General features: G+C 37.9%; 1 protein-coding gene across 1 annotated transcript in view; it reads right to left on the minus strand.

Annotated features, from left to right (window-relative positions):
• FREM2 (FRAS1 related extracellular matrix 2) overlaps positions 1-18,108 on the minus strand; it is a 288,182-nt gene that overhangs the window by 65,584 nt on the left and 204,490 nt on the right. Inside the window, exons 7-11 of the mRNA XM_084879506.1 lie at positions 14,736-14,885; positions 12,350-12,559; positions 7,230-7,427; positions 6,303-6,467; positions 5,530-5,712 (exon numbers count right to left, since the gene is read on the minus strand). Of these exons, the coding sequence (XP_084735632.1) occupies positions 5,530-5,712; positions 6,303-6,467; positions 7,230-7,427; positions 12,350-12,559; positions 14,736-14,885 (906 nt within the window). The remainder of the gene's footprint in view (positions 1-5,529; positions 5,713-6,302; positions 6,468-7,229; positions 7,428-12,349; positions 12,560-14,735; positions 14,886-18,108) is intronic.

The raw sequence follows: 18,108 nt of genomic DNA on the forward strand, positions 1-18,108 counted from the left end.
TCTCTCTCTGGCTGCTTTTAAGATTCTTATTTTGTCGTTGGTGTTTGCCAGTTTAATTACTGTATTTTCTGGCATATAAGACGACCCCTTAATTTTACAGTTAAAACATAGGTTTAGGCCTATATTCGCTGTATAAGACTACCCCCCACTTCAAAGAAAAGACTTACTTTGCCGTCAAGATCTGCAGGTAATTTTTGTGCAATTTTGGTCTTTTGCCCCCGATTTTCGGTTGACTTTTTTTCGGTTCAAAAGTCGTCTTATATGCCAGAAAATACGGTATAATGCGCCTTGGTGTCAGTCTTTTGGGATTCATTTTGCTTGGGACTCTGAAAGCTTCTTGGATTTGTGTGGGTTTTTTCTTCTCTATCTCGGGAAAGTTTTCTGTCATTATTTCTTCAAACATTTTTCTATGTCTTCCTCAGTTTCCTTTCCTTCTGGAACCCCAATTATTCTAATATTGTTTTGTTTTGTATTGTTCCCAAATTCCCTTAGGCTCTCCTCCTGCTTTTAAATTTTTTTTTTCCAGAAGCTGCTCTAATTGGGTATTTTTTTCCATCTTGTCTTCTAGCTCACTGATGCGGTCCTCTGCTTCTTCTAGTATACTCTTGATGCTTTCTATTGAGTTCTTTACAGTTGCGATGTCATTTTTCATTTCTTCTTGGTTCTTCTTCATTTCCTCTTGTCCAATTTGTCTTTCATTCTTTTTAGCCATTTTATGATCATTACTCTGAATTCTTGCTCTGGTAGGTTGCTTGCCTCTTATTCATTTACTTCCTTTTCTGGTGATGCCTGCTTTTCTTTCATATGCGGCCTGTTTCTTTGTCTCCCCATGATCTCTCTTTTCAGGATGTCTGGTTATGTAGTTCTCTCTCTCCTGCGTTGATTTAAAGGCACAAAATACAACACAACCAGGTACAACACACAAGGCACTGAACAGAAATGTGTTTGCGATATTAATAACCTCCAATAAAGGTGACCATTAGAGAAAGGCAAATTAGGGGGTAGGAGAGATAGAAGAGAAAAAAAAAAAAGAGTGGCAAATGAAATTGGGAGAAGGAGAAAGAAGAAAAAAAAAGAGAGGGAGAAACTAGAATGATACTAAGAAAGAAACAAGGAACTAACTATATATATGGTAAGGAAACTCCAATAGAGTAACCCTTAATCACAGCAAATGTCAGCAACAAGTATCTGGAGATTAATACAACTTACAACAACAACTAATATCAAGTGAGGAAAGGAAAAGGAGAAGTAAAAACTAACTAAAACACAGCTAACCAAAACATACAATCAAACAAAAAGAATATGCAAAACAATCTCACAACAAAGCATAAAACTTTGAAATAGTTAACATTCAACATACAAGTACAAAAGGATAGAGAGAAAGACTTTCTTTGACAGCAAAAAGGGAGGTGTGTATGGGCTTGGAGCAGGGGGTTGGAAATTAGATATACACAAGTAGGGTGAAATTTTAGCAGGGGGTAAACAGAAAGAATAGGGAAAATTTAGAGCAGGAAAGGGTTAAAATAATCAGGACACCAAAGTTGGAAAGGTTAGGAAGAGAGTGATGGCATAAAGGTAGGGTTGAGATAGAATAAAGCATTGATGAAGGAGGGGTAAAAATAGACTGTAGAACACTAATCCCAAAGTAAAATAAAGAGCAAATAATATGACACTTAAAAAAAATAATAAAAATAAACAAAAGTAAATAAGATAAAAAGGTTTAATAGTGCTAGTAATAATGCTGATTACAAAAAAACATATTAATTAAAAAGGTAAAATCAAGTGAGGGAAAAAAATAATTTCTTGAGCAAATGTTGCAAATAATGAAAATAAAAACAAAAATTAAAAAAATAAAAAATAAAAATTAAAAAATTAAACAAAATGTGCAGTAGTAAAGGTCATTCACTTTATCTATCATTCTGTTTGGCACACCTGTTTCCCTGTCCAGACGGTATTGCAGTTCCCTGCCTTTCACTGCTCCTCAGTGTTGTAATCCGTCCTGATTTTTAAGCGGGCCTTGCTTTGATTTTATTACACTAGGGTCAATTTGTGATTTAGCCTCTGGGTGGCAGTGTTTCTGAGTTGACTTCCAGGGCTCTAAAGCCTCTCTAGCTTTTTTTTTTTTTTTCTTTTCTTCTCTATGACACTCCACTGATCTGCGGGAGTTGGTGGGCAAGTCCGAGTGGATACTCTGCCCTGAAGCTCCTGGCTATCCTTCCGCGTCAGATTAACGGGTTGATATCTTTAGATATCCCCCCTATTAGGAGCCCTGTCCACAATCACGGGTAACACCAGCCCAACAGCCCAGGGATAATCCTTGTAAACACCGCCCGGGTCCTTCTTTCTTCCGCGTGGACTCACCCTATCTCCTCGAAATCTGACCTTTTCGTCGTGCGGTGTAGCACTCCTTTGGACTGCCTGGGACCAGTGTTCTGGGGCTCACAGCTGCTTGGTGGTTGCTGCGGCTGTGGATATTCCCCCTTTCCTTTAAAGATGGTGAGATCTCCCCATTGAAGCCCGTAGGTAGCTCCGGGAGGGGACCCAGCCCCGCCGTGGGTGCTTCCTTGACAGGGCTCCCTAATTAGTAGCCCCCCCACCTTCTCCTGGAGTTTGCCTGTCTCTTAGCTTGCTAACAAACTCTCCTAGCATGACCCTCAGCTGCTCTCTCTTTCTGCTTCGGGACAAGGCTCAGAACCCATCCATCTATTCTTCCACCATTTTGTCAATATCTCAAGGTTGTTCATGAGAGTCTCTAGGCTCCCTAAATTTTAATTTAATTTTAATGAGACTTTCAAGGATCTTAGTGAGAATTTCAAAGACATGGAAAAGAACCCATCAGAAATTAAGTGTACACTAACTGAAATAAAGAATAATTTATAGGGATTCAACAGTAGAGAATTCCAAGAATCAAATCAATGATTTAGAATATGAAGAAGCAAAAAACACCAAATCAAAACAAAAAAAAGCAAAAAGAATCCAAAAATATGAAGATAGTTTAAGGAGCAACTTCAAGTGTACTAACATTTATATTTTGGGGGTTCCAGAAGAAGATAGAGAGCAAGATATTGAATACCTATTTGAAGAAATAATGACAGAAAACTTCTACCTGGTGAAAGAAATACACTTACAGGTCCAGGAAGCATTGATAGTCCCAAACAAGAGGAACTAAAAGAGGCCCACACCAAAACACATCATAGTCAAAGTGCCAAGTGTTAATGACAAACAGAGAACCCTAAAAGCAGCAAAAGAAAAGTAGTTAGTTATCCACAAGGGAGCACCATACTATTGTCAGCTGATTTCTCAACAGAAACTTTACAGGCCAGAAGGGAGTGGAAAGAAAAATTTAAAGTGATGAATAGCAAGTTGGAGAGTGGGAATTTTTTTAGCATACTTCCTCCTAGTTAACTTGGCCTTGAATCCAAGCTGAAGACTATCCCCATTCTAGAGAGGCCGTGGACTATGCCCCAGATAGAGTTGTCAGTGCTGACACAAGGCCAGGCCTTGGTCTCATGGCCCCTTTCCGGCATGCAGGCCTTCTTTCATAGACCACTGTCAGCTTTCTTGGGAACAGGATGACCCTGTAAATAACATGGCCATCAATAACAGGACCATGACATTACTTGAGAAAAACTGTTTTGTCTTAAATTACTTATTCTGCAAAAACAAGATGTGGTAAATGGGTTTAAAAGCAGTCCTGCACAAAGGTTTGGGGCTGCTCTCTGGATTCCCTGTGTGGAGAAAGGCAGAGCAGTTGCCAGCAGGCTAATAAAGGCTCCCTAAATTTTAATTTGGTTTGGACTCCACTGGTCATTCACTAGCCTTCGCTCCACAACACTATAACTAAGATTACTCTACCCAGCAAAGCTATCATTTAGAATTGAAGGTCAGATAAAGAGCTTCACAGATAAGAAAAAGCTAAAGAAGTTCATCACCATGAGACCAGAATTACATGACATGTTGAAGGGTATTCTTTAAAAGTGGAAGAAGAAGAAGAAGAAAAAGAAAAAAATATAAACAATAAAATGGAAATAAATACATATCTATCAACAATTGAATCTAAAAATCAAAATAAATCAACAAAAAATCTAATGAACAAAATAAACTGATGAATAAAATAGAATCAGAGGCATGGAAACATTGAACAGACTGATCAGTTTCAGAGGGAAGGGTTCTGGGTAGTGTGAAGAGATTAACCAAAGATCTTACCTATAGACACAGACAGTTGGGTGGTGAAGGCCTGTGGTGGGGTGATAACTGGGTGGAGGGTAGCATTAGGAGGGAAAAGGAGGATATCTATTATACTCTCAAGAATAAAGATTTAAAAAAATATATTTTATTGATTTTTTACAGAGAGGAAAGGAGAGGGATAGAGAGTTAGAAATGTTGATGAGAGAGAATCATTGACCAGCTGCCTCCTGCACACCCACCACTGGGGATGTGCCTGTAACCAATGTACATGCCCTTGACCGGAATCGAACCTGAGACCCCTCAGTCCGCAGACCAACACTTTATCCATTGAGCCAAACCGGTTTCGGCAATAAAGATTTTTTAAAAGGCAAATGCCTAAAGCTCTATGATCATTAGGAACTAGTGATTGTTTGTAGTAAGAGATAGGAAACTAGAAACAAAATGGATGAAAAGAATTCTAAATAATTAATATACTAAATTTGGGACATCAATTTATATTTATTTTGTTAGCAAACAAATCTGAGAGACAAAAAGGGAGAGGCAGAAGTATGTACTGAATGATTTGTCTTAATTATTTAAAAAAGTAAATGGTGAAATGATCCATAAATTTGAGGAAATAGAGAGGCGGATGAAAAGCACCAATAATGAATGGGTCTTTGAGGCCCAAAGACTTTATGGTCTCATGTAGTTGATATTTTATCACTTTTTTTTTAAAAAAAATATATTTTTATTGATTTTTACATAGAGGAAGAGAGAGAGATAGAGAGCCAGAAACGTCGATGAGAGAGAAACATCGACCAGCTGCCTCCTGCACACCCCCTACCGGGGATGTGCCTGCAACCAACGTACATGCTCCCGACCGGAATCGAACCCGGGACCCTTCAGTCCACAGACCGACGCTTTACCACTGAGCCAAACCGGTTTCGGCTATTTTATCACTTTTTTTTGCCCTTCATAAACACAAAATTTTATAGCTTGAAGTTTTAGATTGTGGGTGTTCTATAAATTAAAATAAATGACTATCTCTGCTATTATTCATGTTCAATGCAATAGAATACTTCAGAAGAATTATTATTTAATATCTGATTACCATTGTGAAGGTGAATGTAGACTCAAAACAGAAAGTCGTCTAGCATGTCTACTCAAAATTTTCCTAAGTCCTAACACATAAACTCTCTAAGTCAAAAGACGAAATCCTGGAAATAAATTCCATTGTTTTTATTTTTCTGAATATTAATTTACAGGTATATGTATATTTTTATTTCAATTGGATATTTTCTTACTTTTTTCACAGTCACTTGAGTACAACTCCCATGGACACAGAGCTGGGAGCACCCTTACCTTCTGACACAGGATGGTAGTCTTCTCCAGAGGTGGCAGAGCCGTCTTTGGTGTGCACTCTCACGATGGAAACCTTTGAAGTGTCTCCTTGGCGAATCACTGGAATCTTTATAACCACTGATTGTCCTGGTTCTTTAGGTTCATTTACACTAAATTTGGTTTCTTCAAATTTAATAATAGTCTCTAAAATTGTGGGAAACAGGAATAATTTAAATTGTAAAAGGAATTTTTCTCCATTTCTAATGTTTCTTTCCCTGTGTGAAGAGCTTAATTACTATTATACTCCTGGCTTCTTTCTGTTTCCTTACCCAATATTATTATTGAGTGTGTTAGAAACAACTGAGCACACATAACATAGTCCAGTCCCTTCCTTGGGAACCAGTCCCCAAAGAGCATATGCTTTAGGCAGTCTATATGTGACAAAAATTTATGGGAGCAGGCCACTGAGAGTGGGAAGAAAGGAAGGAAATTGTTGGCCCAGAACTACCTGCACCCAAAGATATATCAGTGAAAGAGGGGAGGTATGAATGTTAGGGATTTAGTATTTAGATATAAGTCATATTCTTCAACACCAAGTCATATTTTTCAATACCAACTTTCAGTTTTAATGGTTTATTTTATTCCTTATTTTACTCTCTCTCTCTTTTTAAATTTCTCATTTATTTTAAAAGCCTAGTCAAAAACTGTGGGTTGGTTTCTAATCTACCTGAAACTTTAACATAGATGAATTTCAGTTCCCAGTTGAAAGTTGTGCATAATAAATGACTTCTTACTATCAGCATCATCTCGGATTCTTATCAGAGTTTCATTTTGTTCACCAATTGCAGCCCCAAAGGGAGAGTTGCTTTGTGGAGTGCCAAGAACTAGACGGAGCTCCTCTATTTCCTCATAGAGTCTGTCATCCATGAGCTCAAGGATACAAGGCTTCTCAGCCTCACCTAGAAATATAATAACAGCAGGTCAATCACATACGATAGGCCCAAAAAAATACATCTGAAACTAAAATATAAGCACCACAAGAGCAAGCATATTGCCTTTTCTTTGCTTTATCAACAGTGCAAATAATAGTGTCTGGCATATATTAAGCCTTCAATAAATATTTGTTGAATGAACAAGTAATTGTTCACTCACTGCAATGACAAGCCACTATTTGAACAGGGGATTTCTTTAACATCTTTAAGTCTTTAAGTCCTATCACTCATTTTAGAAAACAAGGAAAAAGAGAAAATGCCAATTTTTGTTTATAAATTGCTAACATTATAACCAAGAAGCAAATTTAGCAGCCTAGTTCAGGTTGATCATTGTTAATTTGACCACAGTACCAGTTTCTAGAACAATTACTAGATCAAACTGATTAAATATTTTAAGGATCTGGATACATATTAAAAATCAGACATCAATTCCTTTTAATTTCTGTCATTTGAACATCATGTATCTCCTAGCATTGTGAAATCTACATATATGTTCCTATCACTGAATAAATTTTGAATAAACAATATAATAAATAACTGAAAATTAATCAATAAATTGATACAGAAATCAAAAAGGGCATTCACTCAACCTGTTACAATCTACCTCACTGTATTATCATTTAGTGTACATGTTATTATGTCATAAGATTGTTGAAATCAAGAACTTATATGTTCCTGATATATATTACTCACAAAAATTCCAAATAAACATTTCAAGCTTAAACTTACCTGGCAGGAATGAAACAATGGAGAGATCAGTGTTTGGGCGTTCTTCAAAGTCCATCATCACTTGTGCAGATCCCTGTCGTGTGTAGCATCTTACTGAGGACCTGTACTGGAGATCTCCACTCCTGTGGATTATTGCAACTATCTGCCTGTCATTTTCATTGACAGTATATATTCGTTCTTTGAATTGCATTTTAGGTACTGCAGAAACAGATAAACATATAGGTGAAACTGGACAAAAATTTTCTTAATGAAGTGACATTTCAGAAAACATGGTTTTAGTGGAAAGGAAAGTGAAACAGTTGTGAGAGGAGGTACCCATTCTCCAGTCATTTGTCATTGTACTGGCCTTGAGAAAATGACTAAACTTTAAATGTTCTGAATTCCTTATCTTTGCAATTTGCTCTCCCAACTGGTGGACTAGGGAGGTACAATGAAATGCTAAAAAGTGAATAAACTATATCCCTGTATGTGTTACTTACTCATGAGCTAATCAGAATTTCTTGATATGAATACCACTAAATATTGTGCACTTTATTACAAACATATTTACTTATATCATGTTGGAAAAGTTGACAATCCTATCTAATAAAGAGGTAATATGCAAATTGACCATCACTCCAACACACAAGATGGCCACCCCCATGTGGTCAAAGATGGCCACCCCGAAGTGAACACAGATGGCTGTCACAAGATGGCTAGGGGAGGGCAGTTGTGGGAGATCAGGCCAGCAGGGGAGGGCAGTTGGGAGGAACCAGGTCTGAAATGGAGGGTAGTTGGGGGTGACCAGGCCTGAAGGGGAGGGGCAATCAGGCTGTCAGCGGAGCAGTTAGGCATCAATCAGGCTGACAGGGGAGTGGTTAGGAGGTGATCAAGGTGGTAGGCAGAAGCAGTTAGGGGCAATCAGGTAGGCAGGCAGGCAAGTGGTTGGGAGCCAGCAGTCCTGGATTGTGAGAGGGATGTCCAACTGCCCGTTTAGGCTCGATCCTGGTAATGGGCAGTCAGACATCCCTTAAGGGTTCCCAGATTGGAGAGGATGCAGGCTGGGTTGAGGGACATACACCCCCTGTGCATGAATTTTATGCACCGGGCTTCTAGTTTATTTGTCTATATGTACAACTTTTTTTTTTTTTTTTTTTTTTTTTTTTTTTTTTTTAATCCAATTGTCTATCAATTAAGACATAGATGGTTTTCATATCATGGCTGTAATGCTGTAATGAGCATAGGAATGCATATAAATTTTTCAAATTAGTGTTTTAAATTTCTATACTCAGATGTGGAATTGCTAAGTCATAAGGTAGTTCTATTTTTATTTCATAAATAAATAGAACTACCTTATGACTTAGAACCTCCATACTGTTTTTCCATAGTAGCTATACCAATTTCAATCCCATTAATAGTGCATGGGTATTTTCTTTTTTCTAATACTTAAACATGTTATTAATTGATTTATTGATGATGGATAATATGACAGGTGTGAGATATCTCATTTTTTATTTAATTTGCACTTCTCTAATAATTAGTCACATTGTTCATCTTTTCATATCTATGGGGTATCTGTATGTATTCTTTGGATAAATGTCTATTCAGGTACCCTTCCCATTTTTCAATTGGTTTTTTTTTTTTTTTTGGTGTAAAGTTGTATGTATTCTTTGTATTTTGAACATTTACCCCTTACAGGTGTATTGTTGGCGAATATATTCTCCCATTCAATAGGTTGTTTTTATTTTTTAGATGTTTTTCTCCATTTTAGTTTGATATACTCCCATTTATTTATTTTATCTTTTTACTAGAGGCCTGTTGCAGGAAGATTCTTGCAATAGGGCTTCCTATTGTAGTCTTTGCTGCCCCGCCTGCTTCTTTCCCTTCTCTCTGCCCCGCCTGCTTGCTTGCTTCTCCCAAGCTTTGCTTCCTTCTGCAGTGCTTGTCATCTTTCTATGCTGTGAGCCTTGCAAATTAACCGCCATCTTGGTTGGGCTTATTTGCATACTCTCTCTGATTGGCTGGTGGGCATGGCTTATGCGCGTAGTGAAGGTATGGTCAATTTGCATGTTTTTCTTTTATTAAATAGGATTCTCTTGCCACAGGAAACATATTCAAAAAATATTACTAAGAATGACGTCAAAGAGTTTACTACCAATATTTTCTCCTAGCAGTTTTATGGTTTCAAGTCTTACATTTAAGTTTTAAATCAGTTTCGAGTTTCTTTTTGTATATGTGTAAGAAGATGGTCTAGTTTCATTTCTTTTGAATGCATTTATCTAATTTTTACAACACCATTTATTGAATAGACTTTTTTTACCCCACTGTATGTACTTGCCTCCTTTGTCATGTATGAATTAAACATATAGGAGTGAGTTGATTTCTGGACTTTCCTTACTATTCCATTAATTTTTGTGTCTGTTTTTATGCCAGTACCATGCTGTTTTGATTACTATAGTACAGTTTGACACAAGGCAGTGTAATACACCAACTTTGTTCTTCTTTCTCAAGATGACCGTGGCTCCTTGGAATTTTTCGTGGTTCCATATAAATTTTTGGATTATTTGCTCTATTTCTGTGGAAGTACTCCATTGTATTTTAATAGAAATTACATTGAATCTATAGATTGTTTTGAGTATTATGGACATTTTTAATAATGTCAAGCCTTCCTATTCAGAAGCACAGTATATGCCTTCATTAATTTGTGTTTTCACCTTCTTTCTTTTGTGTTTTATAATTTTGCAAGTACAGGTTTTTACCTCCTTTGTTATAATTATTCCTAAGTACTTTTTTGAGGCAATTCTAAATGGAAATGTTTTCTTAGTTTCTCTTTCTGATGTTTCCCTATTGGTGTATAAAACTGCAACTAATTTCTGAATATTTATTTTATATCCTCCTATTTTACTGAATTCATTGATCAGTTCTAGTAATTTTTGAATGAAATCCTTAGGGTTTTCTATATATAGTGTCTGAAAATAGTGAAAGTTTTATTTTTTCTTTCGATTTGGAAGCCTATTATTTCTTCTTGTCTGAGTGCTGTGGGTAAGAATTCGAGTACTATGTTTAATAAGAAGGGAGAGAGTGGATATCCCTGTTTTATTCCTCATTTTAAGGGAAATTATTTTAGTTTTTTTTTTCCTGTTGAGTATATTAGTTGTGGGTTTGGCATGTGGCTCTTATTATGTTGAGATATGGTCCTTCTGTTCCCACTTTGGGTGTGTTATTTAGGGAGCTAATTGGGTGGTGCTCTGATATGATTTGAAGCCAACCACAAGCATGTTGGTTGTGGTCCTCTTTGGAAAAGCTTGGTTTAGGCCAGATCAACAATATCACTTTTTTTTTTTTTTTTTTTTTTTTGAAAGTGAGAGGAAGACTAAATTTTGTGTGTGACAGTATGCTTCTATTCTAATAATTGGTAGAAGAAAGGGTATTAGTATGTGTTGAACTCTGTTCCCCCAAAATTCATTGTTTTAAGTCCTAATCTCTAATACCTGAGAATGTGACCTTATATGGAGTCAGGGTCTTTACAAAGGTAAGCAAGTAACACTGAAGTAATTAGGGTAAATCCTATTCAGTATAACTTGTGTCCTTATGAAAAGGAAAAAAAAATCCTCACTGTAGGACATGCTTAGAGAAAAGAAGAATGGGGGGGGGGGGAGGAGAGAGAGAGAGAAGAGAGAGAGAGAGAGATAGAAAGAGATGTGAGAGAGAAACACTGATTGTACAAGCCACTCTGTCTGGGCCCTAACAAAGGAAAATTTTGACACAGAGACACACATAGAAGGTGATATGAAGACACATAAGAAGAAGATGGTCATCCACAAGCCAAGGAGGAAGGCCTCGAACAGATATTTCCCTTACAGCCCTCTGAATAAATCAATCCTGTCAACACCTTGATCTTGGACTTCTAATCACAAGAATTGTGACATAAGATATACTTATGAGTCTACTAGAGGCCCAGTGTATAAAATTCATGCACGGGGTGTATGTCCCTCAGCCCAGCCTGCACCCTCTTCAATCTGGGAACCCTTGAGGGATGTCCAACTGCCCATTTAGACCCAATACTGGGATCGGGCCTAAACGGGCAGTCGGGCATCCCTTTCACAATCCAGGACTGCTGGCTCCCAACTGCTCACCTGCCTGCCTTCCTGATCACCCCCTAACCACTCCCCTGCCAGCCTGATTGATACCTAACTGCTCCCTTGCCATCTGTTTGTCCCTAACTGCCCTCCCCTGCAGGCTTGGTCACCCACAACTGCTTTCCTCTGTAGGCCCGGTTGCCCCCAACTTCCCTCCACTGCTGGTCACCCCTAACTGCCCTCCCCTGCAGACCTGGACCCTCCCAACTGCCCTCCCTTGCTGGCCATCTTGTGTTCACATGGGGCAGCCATCTTTGACCACATGGGAGCAGCCATCTTGTATGTTGGAGTGATGATCAATCTGCATATTACTCATTTATTAGATAGGATAGAGGCCAGGTGCACAGGTGGGGTCCAGCTGATTTGCCCTGAAGGATGTCTCAAATCAGGGTGGGGGTTCCCTTGGGGCATGCGGTTGCCTGGGTGAGGGGCTTGTGGTGGTTTGCAGGCTGGCCATGCCCCCCAGTGACCCAAGCGGAGGCACTGGTATATGGGATTTATTTATCTTCTATCATTGAAACTTTGTAGCCTTGAGCAGAGGCCTGGGTGGGCCAGGGTGTGCAGGAAGCTTGGCTTCCTCCATCGCCAGGGAAACCCAAGCCTCATGTTTGCTCAGTAGCTGCAGCCATTTTTCTTGGTATTTATTTATCTTCTATAATTGAAACTTTGTAGCCTTGAGTGGAGGCCTGAGCCAGCCAAAGTGTTTGGGAAGTTTGGCTTCCTCCATTGTCTGGGAAACTCAAGCCTCCTGCTTGCTCTGTGGCTGTAGCCATCTTGGTTGGGTTTATTTGCATACTCACTCCTGATTGGGCATGGCTTGTGGGTGTAGTATAGGTACAGTCAATTTGCATATTACTCTTTTATTTGATGTATGAAATAAAAGAGTACTTTGTTATGGCAGCTCTAGCAAATGAATACAGGTATATAAACCTTATTCTTTATTTAATATTTATATAAACTCTAGCTTATTATTTTACTTATTATAAATTAATAAATACTCACAATCTGAGATAGAGTCGTTTATGGACACTGTAGCTTTGCTGGGCTCCCCAATGGCAGCATTCATAGGCATACGAAGCACCAGTTCAAGTTTCTCAATTCCCTCCAACACTGGTTGTCCCAGATCATCCAGAATAATGACACGGACAGTCTGCATGTTGACTCCAGGTGCAAAATCTAAATTACGACTAATTCCCACATAGTCTGTTCCAGCTATGAGAGTAACAAAAGAATTATTCAGTTGGGTACTGACTACATTTAAACAAAATTATGATAAGTAAACCATGTAGTATATTTACAATTGTTTTAAAATGTAGATTAGCATAACATTACAGAAAAGTACATTTAATGAAATATAAAAGATTAGTATCTACATTGGTTGAGATGATAAATCAAATATCAGATTCTGAACTTTGTTATATCTAAATCTAATGTGTTATTTTAACTTTAGTTATTTTTGCTTCATGTCTTATAGTTTTTCAATTTTTATTTTGGAATTCTAAAATGGAGCCAATAAAAATAAGGTCTAAAATCAATATATTGATCAAACATGATTATTATTAATTATATATGAAATAAATATAATCATTTAAATTTTGTTACTTAAGTATATATATTTATACTTAAGTATATATATACTTAAGTATATATATTTATTTTTGTGAGATACTAGAGAACATCTTATTTAGGTGTGTGGATGCCAGCTGGTCAAAGCAACACATTTCAGATATAAACTTTGGAGAATGTCTCCACCCACATTCACCCCATTTAAGTAGAACAATCCATAATTTTCAAGATATATTTGGTCCATGATTTTCGTTTATTATATTTCAGATAATTGGATACATAGCTAGTGCGGACATCTCCATTTATGTCTAATGTAGTTAAAAATAAAACTTTTTTATTTTTTAAAAAATTCTTTATTGTTTAAAGTTTTACATAAGTCTCCCTTTTCTCACACTGACCTTTTCCCAGCCACTTCCATGGCCCCCCAACATATGTCCCCAAACCCCCATCTTTGTCCATTGTTTATGCTCATATGCATGCATACCTGTCCTTTGGTTAATCTCTTATCCTCTCACCCCCCACCTTCCCTCATAGGTTGGACAGTCTGTTCGATGCTTCTATGACTCTGGTTCTATTTTTGTTCATCAGTTTATGTTGTTCATTATATTACACAAATGAGTGAGATCATGTGATATTTATCTTTCTCTGACTGGGTTATTTTGCTTAGCATAATGCTATTCAGTTCCATCCATGCTGTTGCAAATGGTTAAGAATTCTTTTTTTTTTTTTTTTTTTTACAACAGGTAGTATTCCATTGTGTAGATGTACCACAGTTTTCTAAAATAAAACTTTCTTTGAATGTCTATAAAGACTAATAGTGGGGGGTTGATATTAAATGTCATTGCTTTTTTGTTTTTATAACTTCTCTCACTTTGTATCTACTTTACCTCTGAATATGCCATCATATTTGAATGTTATGTCTATAATTCATTTAAAATATTTGTATCTGAATCCATTTGTATTTTTTCTGTTTCTTTACATTTATTATAATTTCTATCTTTTCTTTTATTTGAATTTTCTCTTACAAAATAACCAATTGGGCTAAACAAATTTTTTATTGGACATTGACTATATGAAAAGCACTATGCTGGTTCTACTACATTAAAATAGTTAAAACTTAAAGGTGATTTTTGTAATTGTATGGCCCCTGCTTGCTTTGTGTGACGAATGTGTAATGTATGTATGATGCAAATGTACACATGTATGTGTGTGCATGTGAGTAAAAATGAGTTCATATTTTTGGTAATTTAGAAGGAAAACAAAAAGGAAATTTCTAATCCTATGCTTGCCATAAACTCTATGATCAACTTTTTGGGTATGTAGATTCCAGGATAAATGTACCAGCAAGGGCAGCTCAAATAATAAAGTGGGGAGGGCCTTTTGAATCTGAAGTATATATGGGGACATTTGTTTAAACTGAGGCAGAAGCCAATTGGAGATGCATGCTTGTATGATACTTACCTGTCATTAGATTTTTGTGAAGGTGGCCAGCATGATTATTCTTGTCCATATGAAGTCATACTATTCAATAATGTTAGATTTGCCAAGTGTAGAGAACAAATTCATGCAAATATAGGCATAAGACTTTAGTCTTTTACAAATGTGTTTTAACTTAGCCTCTGATCCATGGCTCTTAAGTGCATTTTCTCACAGTAGTACATCAAGGTTTGATTTACCTACCATATAGTAATAATTTCAGAAAAAATCCATTTAGATGACATTAATAGTACTTAAATAGGATTAAAGTATATTAGCTTTAAAGACTTTTGTGTCATGGTAAGTTGAAAATTGTAGAACATAGTTATCATAGAAAACTGCTCACCATTGGCAGATGGAGGGTTTGTTTTCTGAGACCTCAAGGTGACACTAGAAGACCTGGACAGGTCAGTGCCTGTTCTCCATACCTGCACTTCCACATAGCCAGCACTCTCATCCACAGAGTATTCAACATCACCAAAGTAGAAGATGGGTTCTGTTAAATTCAAAACAAAAACCACTTCTGTTACTTTTATTTTTGTACACCAAACTCTACTGATGTAATTCCAAAGAAGAGTTAACTTCATTATCTTGACTTCTTTATATCATTATAAGATTTCCTTTTAGTAAGATAACATCTCTAATCTGTAAATTTATATAGTTTTCAGGTCAAAATGCTTCTGTTGAAAAGCAAAATACTTATTGTAAAATGCCTAGTGGAACATTCTCATCTTGAATTACTTTGTCTTTCATATAGATGGCTTCACAATGAACTTCCTGGAAGTTTAGCTGGTAAAATAGCACCAAAATGAAACAAAACACATAAGGCTAAAATTTTGAGTTTAGTCCTACTGTTGTTCATTTTACCATCTCCTACCAAGTCTTTACAATGGAGACTATTTACATTGTGACATATTCTATTCCATTAGATTTGGCCTTAATCTAATGTATTTGGATCTTTTATAACTAATCCAGAGCTAGCAACTATTGGTGTGAGTAGACTGAATATACTATACAATAGAGGCCCATTACATAAAATGTGGGCATGGGTAGGCTCCCTAGGCCTGGCTGGTGATCATGGCTGAGCAGGGCCTTCCAGCTGCCAGCCGGGGCCTTCCTTCCCCAACTTCTGGTTGCCAGCCAGGGTCTTCCTTCCCTGGCTGCCAGATGCTGGGCAGGGTCTTCCTTCCCCAGTTGTCAGCTGCCAGCCAGGGCTTTCCTTTATTCCACACCACCCCCTAGTGGTCAGCGCACGTCATAGTGAGCAATCGAACACTCAGTCTCTCAGTCGAACTCCCGAGAGGACACTTTGCATATTAGCCTTTTATATATATAAACTAGGGGCCCAGTGCATGAATCTGTGCACCTTGAAAGAAACTGTGGGCTGAAAGGCTTCAGTGGGCTCAGAGGCAGGTCTCAGCCCATCCTCCACGCCCCTGTCTGGCCCCTCCCTCCACAGCCCAGAGTCCCTTGTCTGCCAGCAGCCCCACTCCACTCCCAACACCGCCACTCCCACGTGCTGACAGCACTGGCCCCACTCGCACCTGCTTATGACATGGAACAATTGGAGCCAGTGCCAGCAGTGGGTGCAAGCAGGGATGCACTTAGGGGCGATTGGGGCTGGCAGCCGCCGCTTGCAGCCACTGATGGTGCCAAGAGATCAGGACCAGAGCTGGGCACCAGCAGTGGGTACAAGCGGGGCTCCAGCACCAGCAGTAGGTGTGAGCAGTGGCTCCGAAACTAGCAGTGGGTGTGAGCAGGGCCAGTGCAGCAGTTGTAAGCACTAGGCAGGACCATGGAGTGCAGGAGCAAAGAATTTTCAGTAACCTCTAGAGGCTTTCCCCGATGACAGCAATCGGTGCCCTGCCTTGGTCTGGTGCCCCTGCTCATCTGCTCCACCATCCTGGCACGGCCACCATGTTCCCTGTGCACTCTCCCTGGTGGTCAGCGTATGCTATAGCGACTGGTTGGTTGGTTGTTCCGTTGTTCAATCTATTTGCCAATTAGCCTTTTATTATATAGAGTGATTACCAGGCTGGGATATTTTAGGAAGATCAGGACATAACTGTAGGCTACCTACAGGATTTCGGGGGTGTCCTATACCGGCTGAGGTTCCAATAGATGAATAATCTCACACCAAGGGTTTTACATTTATCTTAAAAATTAATGAAAATAATTTACTTAGGTCATTAAAGTAAAACACCTGTTTCAGAGACTTCATTCTCCCCCCCCCCCCCCCCCCCACAGTTTTGGTGACGAATTGATCTAATAATCATTTTCTGTCTGATTCCACTGGTGACCAACAGTTTACCTAATGAGACAGCTGCCAGAAATCTGGGGTAAAGCAGCCAGCTAACTAATAAAGAAAACTGAGAGATTATTTGTGAGATCACTTGAAAAAACATACTTTTAAATATTTATAGCCTCATAGGAAATCACAAAAATAGTTCATCATATACACTCCATTAGGAGCTTAATTTATAAGTAACTATTAAAGAAGATAAATTAATTGAGTATATACACAATGTGGTGAACAGCTCTTTGTCTTGAGACATTTTACTCATCTGTGTCTGGTTTTAAAAGACTCAAAAAGACTGAGTTTAAAAGGCTACACAACTCACATAAATGTTCTTTGAAACACAAGGCCATTAAGGAGATTTACCAAACACACAAAATCTTACAATCATGGCCCACAATTAAAGGAAATCCATTTTGTGCACTGTTCAAGTTGAGTAAGAATTCTTTACTTTCCTGTCCCAAATAAATTACCTTCATTAAAACTGGAAAATTGTATTTTCTTTCTTTCTTTCTTTCTTTCTTTCTTTTTTTTATATGAGGGGCATAGTAAAAAGCATATAACTCCCCTAAACACTTGAATAATACAAAACACAACTTGGAAATTTTGCTTGTTATATATTGTTCACAGGGTGATAAATTTGCCTATAGCTATTTTACCTTCTCATCCCTCATTTTTTGAACTTGGATGGTGCTAGGACATGTGACTCTATTTAGGTAGATTAAGATGCCATTCTATCAAACTCAGTCAAGGCACACCTTAAACACAAGCCAATAAATGGTGTACATTTCTCACTCCTAAGAGAGGGCAAAGGTGAAGATAGGGCTCTGAAAGTTCTTGTTGTGACCAGATGGCCAAACCAGGCACATCTGTATGTCTGTTAAAAGGCTCTAATAATTATTACTGAAGCCTGATTATCTGCATACAATATATGTTCTCTTTGTTTCTTCACATTCCTGGCAAAATATGTAATCATATAAATTAGATTTCTGAGTTTATGGGAGAGAGCTGTGAAATGCAGTAAGGGGGCACCTTCTGACTAATAATGATACCTCCCATCTTCTCACCTTTCTACTCCTTCAGATACATACTAGAAGTGGTACAGAAAACATTATGGAGTGAATACGATCACCAAGTTGGACTACATATTAGAGCAAAATTGAGTTCTGCGTGTGTGTGTGTTCAGACTCATTCTGCCAAATATAGATAAAGTGTTTTTATGTTATAGCTTAATAAAGGCTAATGATAATAATTTCCATGTAGAGAACATTCACTATCTGACTTACACATGCTCTCTGTATGTGCGTGCACGTGCCTGTGCTTGTGTATGTGTGTGTCTGAGAGAGAGACTGGGAGAGATGGAGAGAGAGGTGGGGGTAATGGCACAGGTAACAATGCAACAAATAATAGGAGTAAACAATAT

The sequence above is a fragment of the Pipistrellus hanaki genome, assembly GCF_964339955.1.
Source record: "Pipistrellus hanaki genome assembly, chromosome: 3".
Lineage (NCBI taxonomy): Eukaryota > Metazoa > Chordata > Mammalia > Chiroptera > Vespertilionidae > Pipistrellus > Pipistrellus hanaki.